This window comes from Carettochelys insculpta, chromosome 5 (assembly GCF_033958435.1).
Source record: "Carettochelys insculpta isolate YL-2023 chromosome 5, ASM3395843v1, whole genome shotgun sequence".
In the NCBI taxonomy this organism is placed as follows: Eukaryota; Metazoa; Chordata; order Testudines; family Carettochelyidae; genus Carettochelys; species Carettochelys insculpta.
Window position 1 is genome coordinate 125,766,355 of NC_134141.1, and position 23,340 is coordinate 125,789,694.

Consider the following 23,340-nt stretch of genomic DNA (forward strand, 5'->3'; position numbering starts at 1 on the left):
TAGGGAGTGAGTGCAGTCTCATTCCTGCGGCCTCATCTTGCTTGTCACTTCCTGTTTATATACCAGCATGGCTGACCCTTGCCCAGCTGGGCTTTCTCATCAGTTGCCATTTAGCAGCCCTTACTCTCCTCCAGGTGCAGCTAGTCATGGGGCTAATTAGCCCTTTCTGCCTATTCAGCCCCAGCATAGGGTTGACACCTTCCTACACACTAACTTTGCCATCCCGTCTGTGTACTATAAATATCCTATCAAGGAGCAATGCTACATTAATTCCCACAGGATTCCATGCCAATGTTAGACACTCTCCCTAATCAAATATTTCCAGACTAACCCATCCTGCTCTCTGGCATCATGAGGAGGCTCCGAGAAGAAAACCATTTGTTTGCCTCCCCACACAGCCTGCCGATTAGATGTTTTGTGCAGGGAAGGACCGATAGGAAAGCACAAAGAGGAAAACAATACTTCTGCCAAGTTCTGTAGTCTGTTGCTTTCCTGTGCTGTTGGGCTGTGTTCATTTGCCTCACAGCGATGGGAGTGAGAGAAACTGAATGGAACATGACTGATACTGTGGCAAAGCAGTGCATGTAGTTGCATCTCCTCAGCTTTCTTTCACCCCTTTCTCCTCCAATGTAGTGAGTGACCTCTCATCTTCCAGTCCCTTCTCCAAGTTCCATGGCTTTGGTGAGTTTGCTGGCATTCATTTCCAGCACTGTCTACTCCGTCTATGGGACTTGACAATGAAAACGACAAAGAAACTAACACAAGGCACTTTCTTATCAATATTTCAGTATGTTCCCTAAGTGTGAAGGTCAACCAAGAGTTAAGAGGGGGGAAGTAACTGGGGAATGTGCAGCAAGTGGAATAGCGTGCCCAAGTCTGGTGTGTACACTTTGAGAAGATTGTTGAAAGATGGAGTGTGTTCAGAGAAGAGCCATGAAAATTATTCAATATCTGGGAAAGCTGGCTTACAGTGAGGCTGAAACAGCTCCATTTAGTTAATCTTATCTAAAAAGAGGCAGTTTAATCACTGTCCATAGTTATTGATGTGGGAAGGAGTTATCTAGCACGAGAAGGCTTGTTGTGGGATGACCCAGTGAAGGTGTAGAGTGGGATAAGCCCATGGTTAAAGCTAATAAAACTACCTTGGACTTTGGGAATCACAGCCCACTGGCCTGAATCAGTAGGATGTGGTTCAGTAGGCTGCTGCCCAAAGGGGGTGGCCAAGTAGGAGACATGGGCCCTCCCTGATCCAGCAGGTTGCTGGCAGTGGCAAATGGGTTCACCAATAAGTCGTCGTGGAATCTGCCCAAAACAAGCTGACTGCTGCCAGTTCACTGATCAGTCCCGTCCTGGGCTATTTCCTACTACTGGGAGACCTGCAGTTGAAGTTAGGATATCTTCAGAGTCTCTGTGCTCCTTAGGTGACAACTGCAACCTCTCTGAGGCATCTGTCTGGGCTCTTGTGATCTAGGATTCCAGCTGCCCCTTGCCCATAGCTGGCAAAGTGTGTCTGTAGTCCTTGGTGACCAGCTCAGATTGAGCTAGGATGCATCCTTTTATACTGCAGCAGCAGTTGGAGCATGCCTGGTTGGGCAGCAGGAAAAGGAGGACTTGGTTTCTGCTGCTAAGAGAGGTGCTTTAACCCCTTCCACTCCAGTGTGGGGGCACTGCACCCCATCATAGGGCCCTTCAGCATAGCAGGAAAAAGGCAGAACAAAATCCAATGGCCTTTAAATCAACCAGCCCCTTGATTTGAGGAAGATATTTTCAAAATAACTATTCCTAAAGCACCCAAAGTTATACCACTACATTACAGAGAGAGTGGGGTCTAGGAAGGGCCACTCAGTTGTGTTTGTGACTCTGGCATTGGCTTTCTGTGTGACTTCAAGCAAGTCCCAGAACCTCTGTATGTCCGGTCTCTCATCTATAAAGCAGGGATAATATGATGTTACCTCGTTGGGGAGCTGTGAGGCTTAGTTAATAACTGTGAAGTTCTGGGAGACCTGTGCACAGAGTTGCAGTATGCAAGTGCAAACATTGTTTCCTTGCTCTCTGTAGCTTGGTCCTTCCATCAACACTAGTTAGTCCAATAAGTGATATTATCTCACCTGCCTCGTGTCTCATCTCCTGGGACCAGTGTGGCTACGGCACTACTAAAATAAGAAACAATATTTAGTTTATCATCACACTCCAGTTAGAGATTTTCTTTTTAGCAAGTCAAGAGATGACCCCTGTCTCCCAGAATAAAGCTGCATGTTGTGGAACACAGGAGCTTCCTTGAGACCAATGCTGAGTTGTTCTCCTGAGGGCTGACCAGGTGAGAGAGATCCTGCTGTGATGCTAGCATGGCACGTGATTAAGAGCTCAGCTGGCAAGCTCCACCTCTTTTCCATTTACATGGTACTACTTGTAACAGGATCCCCAGGGTGCAATCTGGGACCATGGGACTTCTGTGCCTCTTTAAGTCTCCAGCCTGGGCTGTCTCTCACGGTGCTTTGCTTGTGTCAAGCAGCACAACCCTCCAAGCAGTGTGATCACTCAGCACAACTGCATATGGAGCCCCACATCCATCTAGATTGCTTGAATGCTCCCAGAGCTACTCATGAATCACACAGAGGAAGGCATGAACCAAATCCCTACACCCACCCTTCCAGCTCCCAGGACTGTACCTCAAGACAATAACATCTTATGCTGCTTAAGGTGAGCAGGGCAAGTTTGTTAATTAGTTCACCACTTCATCAATGGAAAGTGGTTATGCATTCGTCTTTGTAAACCTGAGTGGATTTACCAGACACTTCAGGCAAACTCACAGTTAAATAGTAGAACAGGTTTGTTTTATGGACTACAAAATATCAATAGTAAGTGGCTATAAGTGATAGGCAAAAAAAACGGTGGTTATCAAAAGGAACTAAAATATAAGAATGCAGTCTGTCTCAGCTCTATTAGACTGGGCAACAACTAGATAAGCAGTTGCTCACCCCACTGGCAATTGTAGTTCATAGTACAGTACACAGGTTTCATCCTTCCAACCCAGGCCAGTCTCCTCTGTTGGAGTCTTCAGTCCTCTGAGTATCCTTGTTGCTTGCAGCATAGGTGGGGAAAGGAAAAACTGGCCCATTCTGGGCCCAGTATGTTCTTAGTCCATGTGCTCGGAGAACCCAAATCCAGGCTCATCTGGTGGGCATGGCTGAGTCACAAGGTGAAGCAATACCCACGTGTGTCGCCTCAGAGCAAGGCATTGAATTGTAATGCCTCTCCTGGACAATAGCTGGAGATGTCTGTTCAGTACCCTCCAAGTGTTGGTTACTTCCCTTCTCATTCTCTGGGATGGTACATGAGGCTGCTCCTATGCATTCCAAGTCAGTTCCTGTGTGACTGGAGTCAGCAGAGGAGCTCCCTGGGGATCCACCTTTCATGCAGTTCTTTCATGCTGGTTTGCGGTGCTTATTCTGTGATGGATCTTTATCTGGGCTGTTTTTTACCTTTGCAAGCATGTTAGCTTGGTCTTGTCTACTGCTGCGGTTTGCCTGTGATGCTTTATTTACCAAACATCCCTTCCAGACTGGGTATCCACTGAGACAGACATTGTGAGAGAAGAGAGGTATTTTTATTCTCAAAACAACTTCTTCCTTGTACTCCATTTTTGCTTCTAATCTGTACCCAAATGTGAGGCAGAATTGAGCCCATGGCTGTACAGCTATTTGAAGCAATGCTATTTACGCTTGTACAAGCCATTTGAGTCCATTCCATCTTCTAATAATGACTTGCAAAGTCAGCTCTTGAGACTTGGTATCATCTCTCCCTTCAGCATCTGGCACTTAGGTCAAAAGTATTTCAAGTTCTTGCTTTTCTGCCAGACACTTAGCCAGTTGGCTGTATACTCGACTCAAACTTACAAGAAATTCAGACACAGACCTTAAGGTCAGAAAGGACCATTATGATCATTCATCTGCCCTGCCTATTGCAGGCCACAAAACCTCCCCGTTCCTGTAACAGACTCCTACCCTCTGGATGAGTTTGAAGTCCTCAAATCATCATTTAAAGACTTCAAGTTATGAGATTTGCCATGTGTACTAATTTGAGTCTGCAAGTGACCCATGCCCCATTCAGCAGAGGAAGGCAAAAATCTCTCAGATCTCTGGCAGTCTGATTTATAATTTCATGTGCAAGTTCCCTTTAATACTTATGGATGGAGATGATCTCAGCCACCTTATTTAGCCCATTACGTTGTTTAAATTTGACTTGCACCTCAGACATGGTCTTTTCTATCTCCCATATTCTCATAAACTTTTTAAAATGCTTGCCAAAGTCGAAAAGAGCAAAAGGGATTTTTTATTCAAACATACCATAAAATATAACTTTGGACCAAGCCAAAACCTGAAGGATTTCAGGCTAACTGTCCTTTGCAGTCCATTGTCTGTTCGGTTAACATCACAGCTAAACAGAGCTGGTTAATGTTTTTCACTGAGCCATTTTTAAAATGTAGAAAAAATGGCTTTTTTAACCCAACTGATTGTTTTTCAGGAGATTTTCATTTTGGACAAAGTTTTCCGATTCTTTGACAAAAAGTTCCCAAAACACACAGTAACAGCATGGCACCCACCTCTTGTGACCAGAAGGGATGCTCGTGAGTCTGTGACCTCTAAATGGTGCCAGTATCGGGTTGTACCCTCAGGCCTTCCTCCCTGGAGACAGTAATTTTAGCCTCTTGGTCTGTTCTGGTCCCAGATGTCCAGTTGGACTACTAACAGTTCAGACCCATTCTGGGGGTTTATTGGTGTATGATTGGTAAGCCAGTTTCCCAGTGGCCTGTGTGGGGATGGAGCCCCAGGACCCTAAGAATGGCAGCCCCACACACCCATACCCCTTTAACACATCTCTGCTTTCAGTTCCCAGCTCTTTGTCAAATCTTCATAGAATCATAGAACAATAGAGGTGAAAAAGACCTAACAAAGCCATCAAGTCCAGCCCCCTTCCCTGGAGAGGACCAAACCCATCAGATCAGCCTAGCCAGGTACTTCACACTTACCTCAAGGCTTATCTAAGGTCAAGACCAGCAACCAGCCAGGTACTCTTCCTTCCTGCTGTAGTCCCCTTCTCTTCCCCCATCCTGAGCTGTCTTTGGTGCTGCAGTATCCTTTAGTCAGGCAGGGACACCCTCTGCACTTTTCTGGCTCCATCAAGGAATAGACTGTCTCTGGATTTGCACCTCCTTTTATGTGGGTTTCCTGGGCCCTGAATGGCTTCTCCCTGCAACCTCTCTGATGGCTGCAAAGGAAATCACCACTCGTAGTTACCTGCAGGACTTCTCTACTGCTCCTTTCTTGGGATGGCTGTGGTCGGATACATGTGGAGGCTTCCAGCAAGGGGTCTGGGCCTAGTTCATCCTCTCGCTCTCTGTCACACACAAACTCTGCTCTCCCATACCTTCCCCCCACCCCAATAGTTCCCCAGAAGTGCTGTGTCAACAGGCATCCATGTGCCTTCAAGAAACTGCAAAGTCAAATTACAAACAGTGAAAATTCTTGAACTTTGGGGTGCATCAGCTCACTGCACAGAGTTCCCTGAACCCATCAGAAATCCTAAGATGTAGGCTGCACAGATTTATCTGTGGTAACGGCATACAGATATGGTTATATGAAATAGGCCCTTTTGTATATATCCAGTTTCTACCACCAGCAGCGTGGTATCTTGAATTAAAATGTTGTGTGCTGCAAGAAAGCAGTCTGGAGCCAACACACACTTCGCCACTTGATGGCACTGTTAAATATTTAGTCAGTCAAGAGTGCAAAGCAAATGTGTCAGATTCTGGGAACAAATGCCAGAGGAAATAAAACCACAAGTGTGGCATGTATTAAATACTAACTTAAACTGAGTAAAATAAAGGGAAGCAGGAGCAAGAGCTCAGTTTTGATTCATCCCAGTGTGCCTCATTATTGGTTTTGAGCATTTGTCTAATTCTTCATTTCTCTGAAGTGCTCCGCAAATATTAGTTAGTCCTCATGTGGCCTAGGGAGTTAGTTAGAGAGTTATTTAGGGCATTTTTGGGGATGAAGTAAAATCAAAAGCTGAAAAAGAATTCTATCTAACCTGGTTGCATGGTGATAGACTGTCTTGCTGTAATGCTGTGATAGTCTGAGGGCCTGGGAGTAGGACGTGATGCTGTACTCATTGTAGTCAATGGCAACAGTCTAACTTTGGTGGTGCAGGATGTCCCTTAATTTGGGTCCAATACTACGCAAGCATGTCGTGTATTTCTGTGAACTGCTAAAATGCCCCAGTTGGCTTCATCAGAATGTTTCTAACGCTTGGATTGACATAGCTGGGCTTTTCCACTTGATTCAATGGAACTTAGTAGCTTGGTACTTCCATGAGAGGCAGTGTGGTCTAGTGATTTGAAAAAAGGGTTGAGAACAAGACAGTTCTCAGCAGTGGAGTTGACAGCCACCCTGCTGTGAAGGTGGGGGAAAGCGGGGGCTGGCTCCCTCCCTGGGGAAGGTGTGGGGCCAAGAACAGAAGAAGCAGGGCTTCGGGCAATCAGCCCAGGCCCCCACCACGCTCCCTCAGAGCAACATGCAGAGCAGCAGCACAGTTGTGCCACAACATTTCACAGGGGCCTGGGACAATTGCCCCCTTTGCCCCCCCGTTGGCATGCCTAGTCCTGAGTTAGTCCTGCCTCTCTGTGGTGGGGTCTTCAAAACTTGATCAGGAAGGAGTTAAGAAGCCTGCCTGCTTGTGGACCGCAAAACTGGCTCTACTGTGGCTAAGTGTGAGTAATGGTGATTATGGAAAGGCTCTTCGTGCAGAACTGAAATGATTTAAGGTGACAGAATACGCTAGGAGGGATTCAGGATAGGGAAAGTTGGGGTAATATTAAAAAAAGCTCTGCTATGTTTTTAAGGATATAAAGTGATAAAGCTAGTGCAGTGGTCTATAGTAGGTGGTTGTCATAGACTCAGTAAAATCTGCATCAAGAGAAAACAGAAGAAGAGAGGGGACAGAATTGGTGGGACCCCTGTTCCCCTGCATCAATTATGGGTATTTGCGCTGTGACATAAAGAGAGAGTGAAGTATAAGTGAGGCAGACAAAGATGCGAGATGAATGGAGCCTGGTCAGGATGGATCAGCAATTCTTCCAGGCTCAGTTCGTAGCAGAGTTGCTCCTGAAATGATGAACTGGACTCAAGATGGAAAAAGGAAGATAAAATGGAGGGATCTCAGGATCCCCTTTATAGCCTTGTCCATGTGGAGGGAAATCCATTGTTTCCCCCATCTGAGAATGTGTTTGCAATGGAGAATCACATGATCAGGTCACCTGTCCATATCCTTTTTTTGGGGGGGCATTCTGTCATTGGCAGACTTCCAGACAACACGTCCAAAGCTAAATTCCTGAGAAGTGGATTAGAGTTAAGTAATGCTTTACCTGGCTAGAAAACCCAGCTTAGGAATCATAGTAGGTTGCCACACTTCCTATTGTGTCCTCCCAAAACTAACGTTACTACTACAGAGCCAAAAATGATACAGAAATGATACAGACATATAAGCAGCATAAACAGATTCAGTAAATCACCAGCTTTCCTTAGATACCCCACTTGGCACAAGATTTGGTGCAAACTCAGGACCATGATTACAATAATGGTTTTCATGTTCATTTTAAAATTCAAGAGTGTCACAGGGTGACTTAGTCATGGTTTCTCTGACATCTGATAGTGTGTGTAATGTCATGTCCGTGGCATGTATGTACATAAAATAATGGCGGTGGAATTACTATTTTTATTGTAAGAAAGGTTTTTTTTTTAAAAAAAAAACCTTTTAAAAAAGGGATTTCCATTCCTTGTTCCTCCTCTCCACAAAGAAAAGTCTGTTCAGTTGTGTAAAAGACCAGGTCCGACATACAGCTTAATAAATAGCCCTGTAAAGTATTCCTTCACCCTTTCTGGTTTTCAGCTTTCAGCTTTGATGCCTAATTAGACTCAGTTCTCATTTTTATACCCTGGGAGTGTAACTCCAGAACAAGACAGGCCTTGCCACGGAGCTTTCAAAGGCACTTTTTTGTCCTTGTCTATTTCTGAACCTCTCCTCTTGAAAGCAGTGACAAATGTGTGCAATTCCAAACACTTCCTAGATCTCTTATTTTCATTGCCCCTGATGGCTTGATGTCTCCTATGTTCATTTGTCAGCCACCAGTTAGAATATGATGCATGGCTCATTGACAGCCTGGTTCTTTAAAAGGAGGTTTTGTATATTGATCCATATTATTAAGGTGAGTTGTTTTTGCTGCATGGCAGAGCCCATGGCAGAATTATTAGGTCTATGGCACAGCTCAGAAGGCGCGTAAATTACATCCTGCCATGTGAGCTGTCAGTTTCTTCTGGTTTGAAATGTCCAAAGCACTAACAAATTCCTATTTTTCTACATCAGTACTGCATAATCTATGCTTTCTAATTAGAGTCACTGACAATAACATACATTTGATGAGAAGTACCAGGAATTAAAATCCAGGTGGAGTATTAAATAATGATTGCCAAACATCTAAATTAGCATAATATAAAACAAGCCAGAGTTTGTCCATAGCAAATTGATTTGATGTGTCAGAGTTTGCAACTCCTGTAATGCCACATTTTACTGACTGGAACATATGGGCATTTTCTGACACTGGGAAGTATTCACACTCCCTGAATTCCACTTGTAATCAGAGATGTAACTTCTAAACACTTTCCAGACTGGCAGATTTCAAAAAGTAGTCATTAACAAGGAATTGCCATCGAAAAAGATCGTTTTTAGTAGTGTTCCAAGAGGATTGGTGCTAGACTGATGCTATTCAATATTTTTTATCTGTGATCTGGAAGTTAATATAAAATCACATAAAATTTGCAGGTGACGGAGAGATTGGCAGAGCAGTAAATAAGGCTGCCAGCTGGTCATACAGAGTGATCGGTGTCCCTTGGTAAGCTCAGTCTACTCAGACAAAATGAGTTTTAATTCCACCAAATGCAAATACATCTAGTAATGAGGAGGCAAGGTCATACCAACAGAATAGAGGACTGTATCCGAGAAAGTGGGGACTCTGAAAAGGGCAAAGGATCCTCTTAGACAAGTATCTTAATGTGAGCTCCCAATGTAATGCTGTGACATAAAGAGCTAATCATGCATTAGTTGGCTGTATGAACAAAGCAGGAAATACGAGGAGGAGGAAGGTGATTTTGTCTATTTGTTATTGGAGAGACCAGTAATAGAATACCGTGTCCAATTTGGGTGTACAGATTTTCTCAAGGATATTGAAAAATTGGAGAGGGGCAGAAAAGAGCAAGAGAAGTGATCCCAGGTCTGGAAAAAAAATGCCTTTCAGCAAGAGAGGGACAGAGCTCAGTCTTTTTAGCTTGTCAGAAAGAAGAGTGAAAGATGACATGGTTACGATGTGTGAGTACCATCACAGGGAGAAAATCCTAGGTTCTTTAATGTAGCAGGGAAAGGCATACCAAGAACCCATGGCTGGAAGCTGAAGCCAGGCGAATTAGAAGTTATGCACAAATAATTATCAGTGAGTTTGACTAACAGCTAGAACAACCAACCCAAGGAAGTGGTGGATTCTCTTGTCTCTTGACATCTTCAAATCAAGGCTGCCTGGCTGTCTGGAAGACAGGTTATTGGGCTGTCAAACACAGGTTATTTGGCTCAGTACAGGGAAACCATCACTTTCTCTGGGCTGCAATATTCAGGAATTCAGACTACATGATATCATGGAACCTTTTGGCCTTAAATTCTATGACTTTATGAATTATCCAGGTATATTAATTGTGAAAATTCTAGCATTAGATTTGCTTGGCCATGGTACATACTGCATGCATGCAGATCCAGGAACCTTAAGGCTTGCATTGTCTCAGCATAGTGCTTCAGTTCTGCTTGGGGACACATTTGGCATGTGGGTTCTGACAGTGGCACTCTCTTGCTCTCCTGGGACGCTGGCCATCTTGTTCACAGGTCTCTTGGCTGTCCTGTGAAGTGATGTGGCAGAATGAGTACAGGGATGAGTGTTCAGGAAAGCTGAATTCTTGTCTTGGCTCTTCCTCTATCCCTTGTGCAAACCACTTCATCTTCTTTTAAGATGATATTACTCAGCCTAGCCATCTTCCTGGGCTGCTGAGGGCACTAGCTAGTTTAGAGTCTGTATACCTTCAAATTGCTTTAAAATGTTATAAAACTGCTGATTATTATTGTTTCAGCAGCCCTTGGAAATGAGCTCAGCATGCTGTCACACTTCCTCCCCTGCTTGGCAAGGATCTTTCTTTTCCTGCTCTGGGGCAATCAAACTATAGCAAACTCCATAATGCCAGCCACTTTCTTTTGTAGGCTGCTTCCTCACTCACAGGGCTTCTAGCACTGTGTGATGTTTTATTCATTTGGGGAAATGTGCAGGCATTCACTTAACTCCATTGTCCAAGTAATTCTGAGGCAAGTGTAAATCTCAGTCACTCAAGGGTACGAGCAATTTTTTGCCTTTCCAACTGATCCTGTTGGTACATATCCTGGGTCCTCTGGTCATATCTCTCTCAAGCACATACTATAACTTAATCCTTCGGCTCTTGAAGAATCAAAGCTTATAGGATTAAGCACCAACAAACAGAGTCATCAAAGAGTGAACACCTCTAAGGCAGACAACAAAAGTAAAATATTTGTGGGCGGCTGTAGAGCTCAGATGCAAGCAGCTGTTTACAAACATGCTTCCCTGTGTTGGTTTGGGGAGTGGGTAGGTTGGAGAGGGCAGATTTTCGGCAATGGTCAGGGTGCTTTGATATAGCTTGAAAATTTTTTGAGACATATTGATGTGCAAGTTTTTTCCTTTTATTGCTTCTTGGTGTGTCTTGGGTCAGCGTAGGCAGAGTGTGAGATGTAAGGGTATGATATTTTGGATTACTGAGCCCTAGAAAGAGAAAATAATGGTGTGACTGGATCCCCCAGGATAAAGCCCAGGAATATGGGTCTGCTCTGCTCCTTTAACTCTCTCCAGCTTTGGATGTCTCTTCTAATGCTTAAGAACCTCTGTGTTAGGAGTTTTGCCCCACCAATTCACATGGGCAATCTTCCTCAGACAGTGCATCTGGAAATGATAGAGTTTCTAAATATGGCAGCAATATATTGTCCATGACTCTGAGCCATACAGCAGGATATTCAGGACAACTGCCTGATAAACTGCTATCTAGATATGGAGTTTAGTATCATCGTCATTCCATAGGTCTTTGGACAATTATTCAAGGCAGCTCTGGCTTTGGCTGATCAAGCCGATACATCGTGATCCACGTTTGTGCTAAAGGACAGTACACTTCTGAGGTAGCAGAACTTGTCAACAGCCTTAAGGGCTGTACCACCAGCAGTGATCACCAGAGTGCTGGGCTCTTCCCAAACAGGCTGAGACATAACTTGTGTCTTTTTGAGGCTCACTGTGAGTCCAAAACAGTGAGCGGAAGTAACAAAGTGACCGGAAAGTTCCTGCACATCCTCTAGTGAATGAGCCAACAGTGCACAATAATAGCAAACAGAAGGTCGCAGATAGTTGTAGTAACCACTTTAGAGTGAGCCTCAAGTCTCTGGAGATTGAAAATACTGACATCTGTTCAGAACTGAATAGGTATGCTTAATGGGCAGTCCTTAAAAGCAACAAACAACATAATTGACAAGTAGACGTTGAACAGGAGAGGAGCAAAGACACATCCTTGCTTTGTACTGTTTGATATTTCAAAAGGTGCTTACGTCTCTCCATTGTTTAGGATGCTGTAGCCAGACAAAGTCTCCCCCTTACAAGCCAGCTTGCTTGCTGCCCCCCCACACCCCGCCACCTGAGGAGCACACAGGGCACGGAAATGGCTGCTGACAGCACAGTCTTTGATGCCCTCATTGAGGCCCAGATATGCTGGCTTATCGTGACCCTGAGAAGCAGAAAGTACAGCTAGAAGGCTAACAGGCCAAACTGTCAACATGAGAGGGGGGGTGGACCCTCAGAAATCACCCCAGCTGGCATTGATCAATATGATGCACACACACAATCACCCAGAAGGGGACGTGCCCCGCCCGCACAAAAGAATGTCCTGTACTCCTAAATTGTTTATCTCTTGTCTTACAAGTGCAAACTAAGTAGAAATGCCCTTGTAACAAACTGGCGTCACAAAGACAGGCCAGTATGATCTGGCACCATAGATAAGAAAGAGAATACGTAACCCAAAAGGGGTATAAAAGATGGGTCCAGCAGAACTCTAACTTTGAGTGCATTCCACCAACTTCCTGCTGGTCGGGTCAGGTGATTGCCTCCCGAGGTCCACAACTGGGGACGCCCAACCTCGTATTCGTCTTTCCGCGGAATTGAGTGACCGATCCGGCTTGGCTACGCTGGTATCGAGAGACGCAGAGAGGGTAAGATACACCCATGCTAGGTCTCTGACTTTTTTTTGTGCACAGCTAAAGAATTAGAGCTCTGTAACTAGATGTCATTGTGCCAAGATATCATTGTGTTAGATGGTAACAGATATCTTTGTATTGGATTGTAACGTAACTTGTTAACACCTGTACTTTGCTAGCATATAAGAAGTAAACAATAACCTTTTGTAACCGCACACTTATAACTGTAGCTTAAATAAACTTGTAACTAGTTAAGATCCAAACCTAACTATTTTGTTAACCCTTTTGTCACTGCAACACAGCCGGCACAACAAAAGAACTTTAACCGTTTGGTTACTACAGCCTGGCCGTGGGTGAGTGTGCTAGGAGCTGCCTGCTCTAACAGTAAAAAAACTGGGTTGCTTAGGACCCAGGGGAGTACCTCACCGCACATTACCTGGCCACCGGCTAACAGATGCAACCAAGTATGCCATCATGAAAAATGCAAACAATGTTTATAAATTTTTCAGGACAGCCAATTCGTCCGAGTATTTTCCAGAGCCCATTTCTGCTGACCATGTCAAATGCCTTGGTCAAGTTGATGAAGATCACATAGAGGTCCTGATGTTGCTCCCTACATTTCTCTTGTATCTGTCTTGCTTCTAATATCATATTGGCAGTGCCTCGACCAGCATGAAATCCGCACTTGCTTTTCCCATGACTCTCTCCCAACCTTCATTTTCTGTTCTAACCTTCACATTCCAATCTCCTGTGATGATCAACACATCTTTCTTTGGTATCTCCTCCACCATCTTTGTCAAGTCTTTATAGCATAGCCCAATCTCTTCCTCCATACTGTCTGATGTGGGTGCATACACCTGAATGACTGAGATGTTGAACAGTTTTGCTTCGAATCTCGGTACCATCATTCTTGCACTCACTGGTTTGTATCCTAATAATGCTCTTCTAACTGTTTTGCTAAGAAGGAACCCAACTCCTGCTTCATGCTTCATTTCGTTTCCCGACCAAATGACTTCGCAACCGCATATCTCTCCTGATGCTGTCCAACGCATCTCTGCCAGTCCAAGTATATCGCATCAGTATCTCTCCATCTCTTTCCGAAGCAGCTCTAACTTTCCAGTTGCCCACAGTGTTCGGACATTCCATGTTCCAATGGATAGCATGTGTGTTAGTTGTAATTTTCTTTTGATAGCCAACCTATCAACCCAACCCTGATCGCTCGATTGGTATTGTGGACCTTGTTTATCTGGGCAATGTCCAAGCTGGCATCTTTTATCATTTAGTTGTACGGGCATCAGATTTCATTCGTGTTGTTGTTTGACAGTCAGCGCATCGACACACGTCTGACCAACCCTCCTCCTTCATCCAGGCTTGGGACTGGTGTGGAGCTCATAGAGGCTTCATGGCGGAGTTCTGTCATAGAATGCTTTAAGATAATGTTGATTGGCTGCATTTTGGAGTTTAACTGCTTGTTATTTCCACCAGTCCTCTTTCATTTGTTGTAATTTGACTTGTGCCTCCTGCTTGGCTTGAATATATGCTGGTTTCCTGGAGGCCTTCTCTTTTATCATTGATCCAAACCAGGTGTATCACATGCATCTTATCAAGAAGAGCTTGGGCATATCTCTGTCCTTGTTGTCAGACCAGTCCTTGTGCCTGTGTTTTTGAAAACCGAGGCTCTCGACAGCAGTTCCTTGCTAGTGTCCAGCAGCAACCCCTCTAGATGCTGTTAGCACTTATTTCAATCACAGGTGGATCTCAACACCCAGCTAGATTGCATGAATGCTCTCAGAATCACTCACAAAAGACACAGAAAGGCACCAGCCAAATCCCCCCAGCTCTCAGCTTTGTACCTCAGGAATATACTATCTAATTTATGGATTGTCTCACCACTTCATCAATGGAAACTGGACATACACCAGCCTTTCTAAAACCTGAGCAGTTTTATGAAGTTCTGTCTTGAAATAAGTTAGATTTTTGTCCACGTTTCCCCTTATAATGCTGGTCCAGAACTTAATTCCTCCAAAGGTAAGAAAAATTTTAAGTTAGACATACCTAAACTTCTTAGTGTCTTTTTAATATCCATTTATTCTTGTGCTAACATTGACACTTAATTTAAATAATTCTGCTCCCGCTGTGCTGTTTATCCCTTGGATGTGTTAATAGAGGGCTCTGTGTGGTTAAGCTAAACAAGCCAAGCTCCTTCAATCTCCTCTCACAAGGAAGATTTTCCATTCCCTGGTCATTCTCATAGCTCTTTGTTGCATCTATTTCCATTTGAATTCATCCTTTCTTAAAAATAAGAGATCACAGTGAACTTATCTGTAGCAACATCTTTTCTACTCCCATTGAGCACAGGGAATTTTCTCTTAAATGAGGGAAAAACTGAGAACTTCAGGAGTTAACCAGAATTGAGGTGGAGGCAGGGGTAGGGGAGAAAAGATTAAAAAATAACAGAGAAAAGGAAGCAGACATGTTAAGAGAGCAGAGTTAACATCAAACCACACAATGGACAGGTGAAACTAGGTAGGAAGGGACAAGGAAAACAGTAATTTTAAGTGCAAGAGAGGTTGTGCTTACAAAACAAGGATGTAGGGTTAAAAACGAGTGGGAAATAAACAAGCAGTAATTTGTTCATTCCACTGGAATTGCAACTACCTGATGTACCTGGTATAGCTCAGGTCCTTAACTCAATTAAGGATTTCCCTTTTGAAAAATAAAAGGGAAATAAATGTACATGCTTTATTTTAAATTATTACATTTTTTCAAAAATACAGTGTTATCTTATAAAGTTAATTTTTATTTCATATTTCTTTAGAAAAGGGGTTGTTAATTTTTTTCCATTTTATTGTTTTTGGCATTTTTTTAAAAAATGGGAATTCCATCAGGTGTATTTTTTCTTCATCCCTGTATGCTCTTATAATTTGCTATGTTTTATGAAGGGCTATAGTAAATTTGATTTACAATAACATTTTCTTCTAATTTTCAAACCTTAAGCATTGATTTAACTGTGCTAAAACAGTACATTACTCCAAATTTCTCCATGTTATCTCTTTTCTGTAAGGTTTATTGAGTAGCAATCCTATTCCAGGTTCATCGTATTTTTCTGGGTCATCTTGGTTCAGGCTAAGGGTGAATGTAACTTACATTTCTTACAGGTACTGTTGTATCACACCCCACCCCTGTAACCAGCCAGGGGAGGCCTTCAGTGCAGAAGGCTGTTTCACAACAGCAGCTGTAAGAAATTTAATGTGGGGTGGAGTGCAGAGGGTTCAAGACTGGGGTTTGGGGAGTGTCAGGCTGTGAAAGTGCTCTGGGCAGAGGGTACGGATGTGGGGGAGGAGTCAGGGCAGGGGACTCAGGCTTTGGGGGTGTGCAGGAGTCAGGGGTGAGGAGGAGCTGAGGGCAGGGGTGTGTGTGTGTGTGTGTGTGTGCGTGCGTGTGCGGGAGCGAGAGCAAGGTGCACAGCATGTTTGCTTCCCTGCGCTCCCCAGCCAAAGTGAGGAATGCAGCAAACTGTGCTCTTTCCCTTTGCTCCCTGACAGTGATGAAGGGGAACAGCTAACAATGTCTCTGTATAAATGGAGACAGGGGGCTTTCATCCCCCTAGCCCTCTCTATTGGGTACCCTGGGGGTGGGTAGGAAGTTTGGGGCTGGGCAGTCCCAGACACAGGCAGGGTGTGCTAGCCCAGCTAGTCCCTTTCAACCTTCCTGTTGGTTTTATCTCTTTTCTGTTTGGTTTTATGAGACGCAATCCCATTTCAAGCACACCCCACTTTCCTGGCACAACCAAACCCTGACCTTGTTTAAGGTGTGATAAGAGGAAGTTGTATCCCAAATTTGGTGGTCCTCTAACATATGTAGTAGAAGATGTTTTATGTGCTATATACTATAGATGGTTTGTTAAATATTTTCCAGGGCAGGGAATAAAGGACATGATTTTATTCCTCTTTTACATAAAAGTTAAAGTACATCCATCTTGAGTACTGTAAGGTAAATACAATCCGTACCCACTGAATGATTGTCAGATGGCTCAAACTCATTCAACCTTCCCTCCTAGAAGAAACCTGAGAAAAAACAGGACTTTCAACATGACCAAGTCCAGGTTCTGGAGAACCAAAGGGCAAAGCACCTCCAGCTCTGAGGAGCCCTTAGTAAGAATTACAGCTCCCCTTAAAATGCATTTATGATGTATGTGCCTCTGCTGCCCTGGTTTGGCGTTTATTTCTAGGTGATGCTTTTCACTGTACTGTGTAGATCAATGATTAAGGAACTTGTGAGGGAGGAGGAGGCATGTGCTCACGTCATGATGTGAATCTTCCTTTATGCAGATGACTTCATGAAGCAAAGCCGGGGTATGCTCCTCCTGTACACCTTGAAGAACCCCTCTTTCCCCGAGTACATCTTCAGCAGCGAGAGTGGCATCATGTGCCTTGACATCCACAATGACCACCCTTATCTTCTTGTTGTGGGCTTCTACGATGGCAATGTAGCCATCTACAACCTGAAGAAGTCACACTCACAGCCAAGCTACAAGAGCTCTGCCAAGTCAGGGAAGCACACAGACCCTGTGTGGCAGGTGGGTGCCCTCGCGGGGAGTTGTTTTCCTCTTACCTCCAGTAACCTTCAGTTCAATTGACTTCAAATAGCACAGTGTTTAAATAGTTAATTTTCTTTCATTTTATTTGAAATGAGTTACCAGATTCTTTTACTGAGAGCAGCCATTCCCCTTTGCATATTATCAATGTCACATTGACTTCCTGCATATACAACTACTTTTCTTTCAGAGATAAAAACAGAGGACCAGACTGCGACAGGGACCAAGAATGGGCAGAATATACAGAGTGATTAATCAACTGTGTTGGACAGTTGTGTTCTGACAAGATCAGCCCAGTGACAGCCTGGAGTGCAATTAATTCTCATTGAGGCCTAATCTACACAACCTTGTTTTGTTGCCAAAAACTGTCTTTTGGTGACAAAATAGTGCAAGTGCTCACAGTGCAATGTGCCTTTTGTTGGTCAAAATGCCCAGTTTTGGTGACAAAAATTTTCCAGACCTCGGAGAGTTTTCTCTTTTCCCTTCCCTTTATTGTCGACAAAGACACTACTGTCCATTTTGTTTACAGAACTGGCTTCCACCATTATCCCACAATGCCTGTTCTGATGGTCCTACTCAAGTGTTCCGATCTCTGTTGAACTGCAGGCATGCGCCTCTCCCCTTTTAAAACGTGAGGACGGTGAGGGGGACATCTGACAGTAGAGTGTGCTGCTCCATTTGAGGAACAAAGAGCAAATCATTGTAATGCTCCTGTTCTGCCCTGCTCTAGGAACAGAGCAGCAGGCAGACTGCTGCTGCAGGGGCAAGGGGACAAGCTGGTGTGCTGCTTTGACAGTCCTCAGCACATAGAGCTCGCAGTTGCTCATGGTGCCTCTCCCAGCAGCGGAGGAGGCTGTGGGAGAGCTCAGCAGGTATCCCAGGATGGGCAGTGATCAGCTCTGCCTTCCCACAACACTGCACTGTGGGATACATAGCCACAGTGCATTGCTCACACTGCCGTTGATGGTGCCTCCAGTGTGGACGCGATCAGTCAGTAGAGGGGAAAAAGTGATCAGCCTAGCAAAGCAGAGGCAGGAGACAGTTCCCTCTCCTTCTGTTGACCACTGAGGACAATGCAAATGAGGGAGCAGCTGGTGAGCCCCAAGGGCAGCCTGCCCAAACAATTTCATTGTGCTGACTTTTGGGTGTTGACATAAGTTTGGTCAACAAAACTTGAGACTATGACAAGGTGAGTGACTGACGATCAGCCATATCGTCTCCCTTTAGGCAATGTCCCAAAATGACCTTCCATGGCAAAGGGCCTGCACAATGGGTGATGTTTTACTGAGGCTAGGATGGGTGTGGCTGATCCTAGGCTCATGTCTGCAGGCTCTGAGTTTTTGGTGTGTGCCAGACTGAATGTAACCCAAAGTAATGGTTCCATGTTGTCGTTATATGTCCATTGAACAAAGTCCAAGAAGTGAGGGATCTCATTGCAGTGTGTCCCTGGGGGTGATGGTTTTTCACTACAGCAAGAGGGTATTATTATTGTGTGGTATGTCAGTTAATGCCTCAGGCAAAATTAATGATTTTAAACTCACCTAAATGTTCCCATAGCAAACGTATTTAGTGATCTCTAGACAGGCTTTTTGCCATTGAGCCTTGGCGCCCCAGGAGTGTTTTGCCATTGAGCCTTGGCGCCACATCACACTGACAGAACATTCCCTATCACTGCATCTGATGAAGCGGGTCTTTGCTCACGAAAGCTTATGCTCCAAAATATCTGTTAGTCTATAAGGTGCCACAAGACTTTTTGTTGTTCTCGAAGCTGCAGACTAACGCGGCTACCTCTCTGATACTTGATTCTCTATCACTGTCTCCTTCCTCCTGCTGTTGGAACTGCCTGTTATTGCAACAGCAGTTGAGCCGAAGTAAAATAATATCCCTCTGTGAATGATTGACAGGGCCTGGATGAAGGCTTCCTTTAAAGGGCTAAGAGCTCAGGTACGGGAGCACTACAGGAAGTTAGCTGGCCCCTCTGGTAGGCCTTAGAGCAGTGGGAAAGAAGGAAGGTGAAAGAGACACCTGGCCCATGCTGCCTGCCTTGGTCAGAGGCAAGAATTTTGTAGTTGAAGACTAATGGTGTTCTGAAGGAAGAATCTGTTCAGACCATTGGGCCTTGACTAACCTTCCTGAGCTGCGGAGATAAGCCAAGAGCCTGCTTCCTGTTACTGGCTTTCCAAAGGCGAAGTGCTGAGGGTCAGTTCAATACGTGCCCCTCTATTGAAAAGCATCTGTATTTCTCATGTAGGACTCAGTGTGAGTAACTACATCATAAAAACAAGTGTGGTGCTTTTGCTCAGCCATCAGGAGAATGATTGTGTGCGCAGAGGGTAGGAAGGCTCGGAACTGCACACATGTATCAAATGCTGCACTGTCTCTCAGTGGAGAGAAAGGGAGCCATTAAGTGGCCTTCAATATGAGTGAGGCACTTGTCGCTTAATCCTTCTGCAGCACTGAGAGGTACTAAATCATTTTGCCCTTGTAATTTAAGGACACCTTTTGTGTTCCCCTAACAAGCCTGTGGCTAGGCTGGGTACCACGTCTTTGTTTGGCCCAAATCCTCCAGTCCTTATTGAGGCATTACTCTTGGCCAGGACTGCATAATTTGGCCTATGGCTTTTAAATAAGTATTGTAAAAGTAATGGAAAATTTTGCTGAAAAATTAAGATGCACTGTTCTGAGCCTCTGTTCTGAGCTGACTGGTTCTTTCTTTTTGAAACAATGCATGTATTTTAGCAACCCAGGGAGAAAGTGGGAAGTGAAGGTCTTTGGAATAGAACAGAAAGTCTGACAGTTCTCTCATTTTTATCACTGAGTCTTCAGGGAATTAATGCAATCATCAGAATCACAAGCATTTTCATAAAACAAAACTAGTGTTAACACCACACACTATTAAATGCAAAGAGCTGTGTCTAGAATTTTCCAGCTCAGTTGCTTAAGATACAGAAATACAGACTTGCTTGCTTAACATCAGGTCCCCAAGTTCCTAGAGTGTATGTACAGTAAAAGTCTCTTCCATGTGTTGAGCTCTATTCCAACACAAATGAGAAAGTTCTGATGTATGTCAGTGCAATGTTCACGTTATACAGGTTGCACCTCCCTAGTCCAGCATGGTCTGAACCTTCCCAGTCCCGAATGAGAGAATTTGCCAGACTGGGGAGGTCCCCTGCATGGGCCTCCAAGTACCTGCTTTGGTTTTCCCAGCTCACACAGACACCTCCTTGCCCACCTGCTGTGGAGCTCCCTGCTCTTCTGGGCCTTGCTCCTGCTCTGGCACCATGCTGCTGGGGGGCTCCAACCCTGGCTTAGCAGAGCTCTGGCTCCTGGGGCTCTTTTCTGCCCCCCATGTGAGGCTCTAGCCCCAGTCTGGGGCTCCCCAGGGCTGCAGAGGGGTTTTGGCCAGCCCTGTGCATGGAGCTTCAGTCCCAGCCCGGGGCTGCAGAGGGATTTGTGCCAGCCTCTTGCGTGCAGCTCCAGCCCTGGCCTGGGGCTACAATGGGGCTCTGTTCTGCCTTGTATGTGGGGCTTCAGTCCCAGTCCTGCGCTCCCGAGGGCTGCAGGAGGGCTCTGATTGGCTGCGCTGCCACGGAACTGCAGCCTTGGCCCCATGCTCCCAGGCTGTGCTCAGCCCTGCACTCACAGGGCTCTGGTTTGTCCCGTGGTCTCATGGCTCCAGCCCTGGACTAGACTCCCCTAGACCACCAAGGGGCTCTGGCCCCGGCCACCAGGGGGCTTCAACTCTGGTGTCCCAGTGCTCCAGCCCCTCCAGGGCTCAGCTTCAGCCTCTGCTGGGCTTTGGCTTCCTCCCAGCCCTGCAGGGTTCCAGCTCCAGGCCTGCACTGCTGCTGTGGGGGCTCTGGCCCTGGCATCTTGTTGCTGTGGGCTGCCACAGTGCTCAGGCCTCAGGCTGCTCACCTTTTTGCAGCTGGCAGCCAGCCCTTGTACTCCCGGGCTCTGCTGCCCAGGAGCATCCATGGTCCTGCCAGATGAAGGATGTTGCTGGACGACAGAGTGCCAGATTTTGGAGGTGCAACCTGTATATTCTGTCACAAAGGCCAATAACATAATAGGTGACTGATTTAACACCATAAACAGGAACTGAAAACCCATTTACCTTTAGCCATATAGAATATCTAACCAGTGCAGCCAAATTAACATAGCTGTTTGAACCTCAGCTCTGATAGTTCTGGACTCGTGATTCTAGCATGGTAATGTTGCAGTAACTTCTGCTGTCCTAAGACACAAGGCAAAATACAGTATTTTGTGTTTAATTTGCTAGTCTATTCTTTAAAAAAGGGAGAGAAGAAGATTGCTTACCTTTTGATAATGGTATTTAATGTTAATTAACCCTTGAGGCTCACATCTTTTGTGAGGTGAATGGGTTGGGTTGGGGAGAGAAAAGGCCCCTAATTACACACCTTCACTGGTGTTATTGTTTGGCTTAAGAGGGTATGCTGGAATCATGACTAGAGGGCTGACACCTAAAGAGAAAGTGCATCTTGGAACAGAATTAGGGGAAAAATTTATTTGAACACAAAAATTAAACCAAAAGCTCAGCACTTGTGTGTATATCCAGCTCATCTCTCTAATGAGCAAGCATCGCACTTTACTTAAGCCAGCTGAAATCTCTGCTCTTCAGTCTTTTCAAGAAGGGTGACAAGTCAGACTGTGGAAATTAATGTGGCATCTCCCTCCTGGCAACCGCAGGGAAAATCTTAGCTCAAATCCTTGTAAACTGACTCCTAGCACTCCCAGAAGAAATTCTCCCAGAATCCCAGTGTGGCTTCCAACCATTCTGAGGAACAGCGGACATGATCTTCACTGCCCGGCAACTTCAAGAAAAGAGTCCTGAATACAACCAAGCCTTACATATGAGTTTCATCAGCCTGACCAAAGCCTCCAGCTCAGTCAATTGTAGCACCCTGTAGACCATCCTCTAAAAGATCGGCTGCCCCAAAAAAGGTATTAACACTTTCAGGCTGTTTCATGACAACATGACTGCCACAGTATTGAGCAACAGCGGATCCCAAAGTGACCCCTTTGAGGTAAAAACAGGAGTCAAGCAAGGCTGCATCATTGCCCCATCACTGTTCTGGACAGGTGGAGAAGAAGAAAAGAGTGTCAAAAACTGCCCCTTTCACCTCCAATGGCTACTAACATCTGCCTCTTTTGTGATAAGATCTGCGGATCCAGAATTGGGCGGATCTTCACCGGCTTCCTGCTTTTTATAGCAGTTGTGCCAGGTCACCCATGAAAAAAGGCAGGAGCTGAGAGCCGGAAGCAAAGGCTGTCTCTTTCTTTGAGTGGAGGAAAGATGGGGGAAGGGTCACCTCGCTTCCCCCCCCCTCCACCCGGAATTTCTTCATTCCCCCTGCATCCAGAGGGGCACACCCTCTAGTTTGGGAAAATCTGCTTTAGCGCATCTGGCACGTAAGTATTTTGCAATGCCTTCTACAACAGTGCCATGTGAAAGCCTGTTCTTTCTTTCACATGACATTGTGTACAAGAAGCAGACAACAATAACTCCTGTAAATATAAACAAACTTGGCTGAACTGGCTGAATAAAATGAAGGACTGTGTGGGCTTGTAGGCTGTAAAGTTTTACTTTGGTTTTTTTCAATAAAGTATTTTTGCATATAATTCTACACTGGCAAGTTTTGATATGTTCAAAAATGTGTAAAACATGCAAACTATTTAATAAGTACTATTATCTTATTGTATAACAGCATGATTATTCATACAATTTATTTTTATATGTGTGAGATTAAACATTTTTCGGTGCTAAAGTTTACACTGTTTTGGTTTTGAGTACAGTGATTAATAAAAAACTCTAAATTTGTAAGTTATGCTCTCATAATAGAGATTTTGTTACAATACTTTTATGAGGTGAATTGAAAAATATTATTTTGTTTCTCATTTTACAGTGCACGTATTTGCTATCAGAATAATATAAAATAAGCAGTGTACACTTTATATTCTGTGCTGTAATAGAACTCAATATATATGAAAATGTTAAAAAAACCCTCAAATTATTTAATAAATTTTATTTTATATTCTTTGTTTAATAGTGCAATTAATCACAATTAATTTTAATTACATTTAAATTTTTTTAGTTAATCTCACAAGTTAACTGCAATTAATTGACAGCCCTAATTTTAACTTGATACTACTATTTAAGAAGAAAAGGACAAAGCAAATTCTTAACCACATGAAATCTGCTGCAGGAAAATGCAGTCAGAGTATTGGGGAAAATGGCCTAAACCTGAGGTGTCGGAACTTTTGCAATTGTAACCCACACACCTAGGGATCTGGGCCACTGCCCATGTAGTAGCACTTAGAGAAAGAATGAG

At 44.5% G+C, this 23,340-nt stretch overlaps 1 protein-coding gene across 1 annotated transcript in view; it reads left to right on the forward strand.

Annotated features, from left to right (window-relative positions):
- The window catches only part of LOC142013949 (dynein axonemal intermediate chain 1-like), a 233,542-nt gene that overhangs the window by 43,431 nt on the left and 166,771 nt on the right, over positions 1-23,340 (forward strand). The window contains exon 10 of the mRNA XM_074995971.1: positions 16,722-16,969. Within this exon, the coding sequence (XP_074852072.1) occupies positions 16,722-16,969 (248 nt within the window). The remainder of the gene's footprint in view (positions 1-16,721; positions 16,970-23,340) is intronic.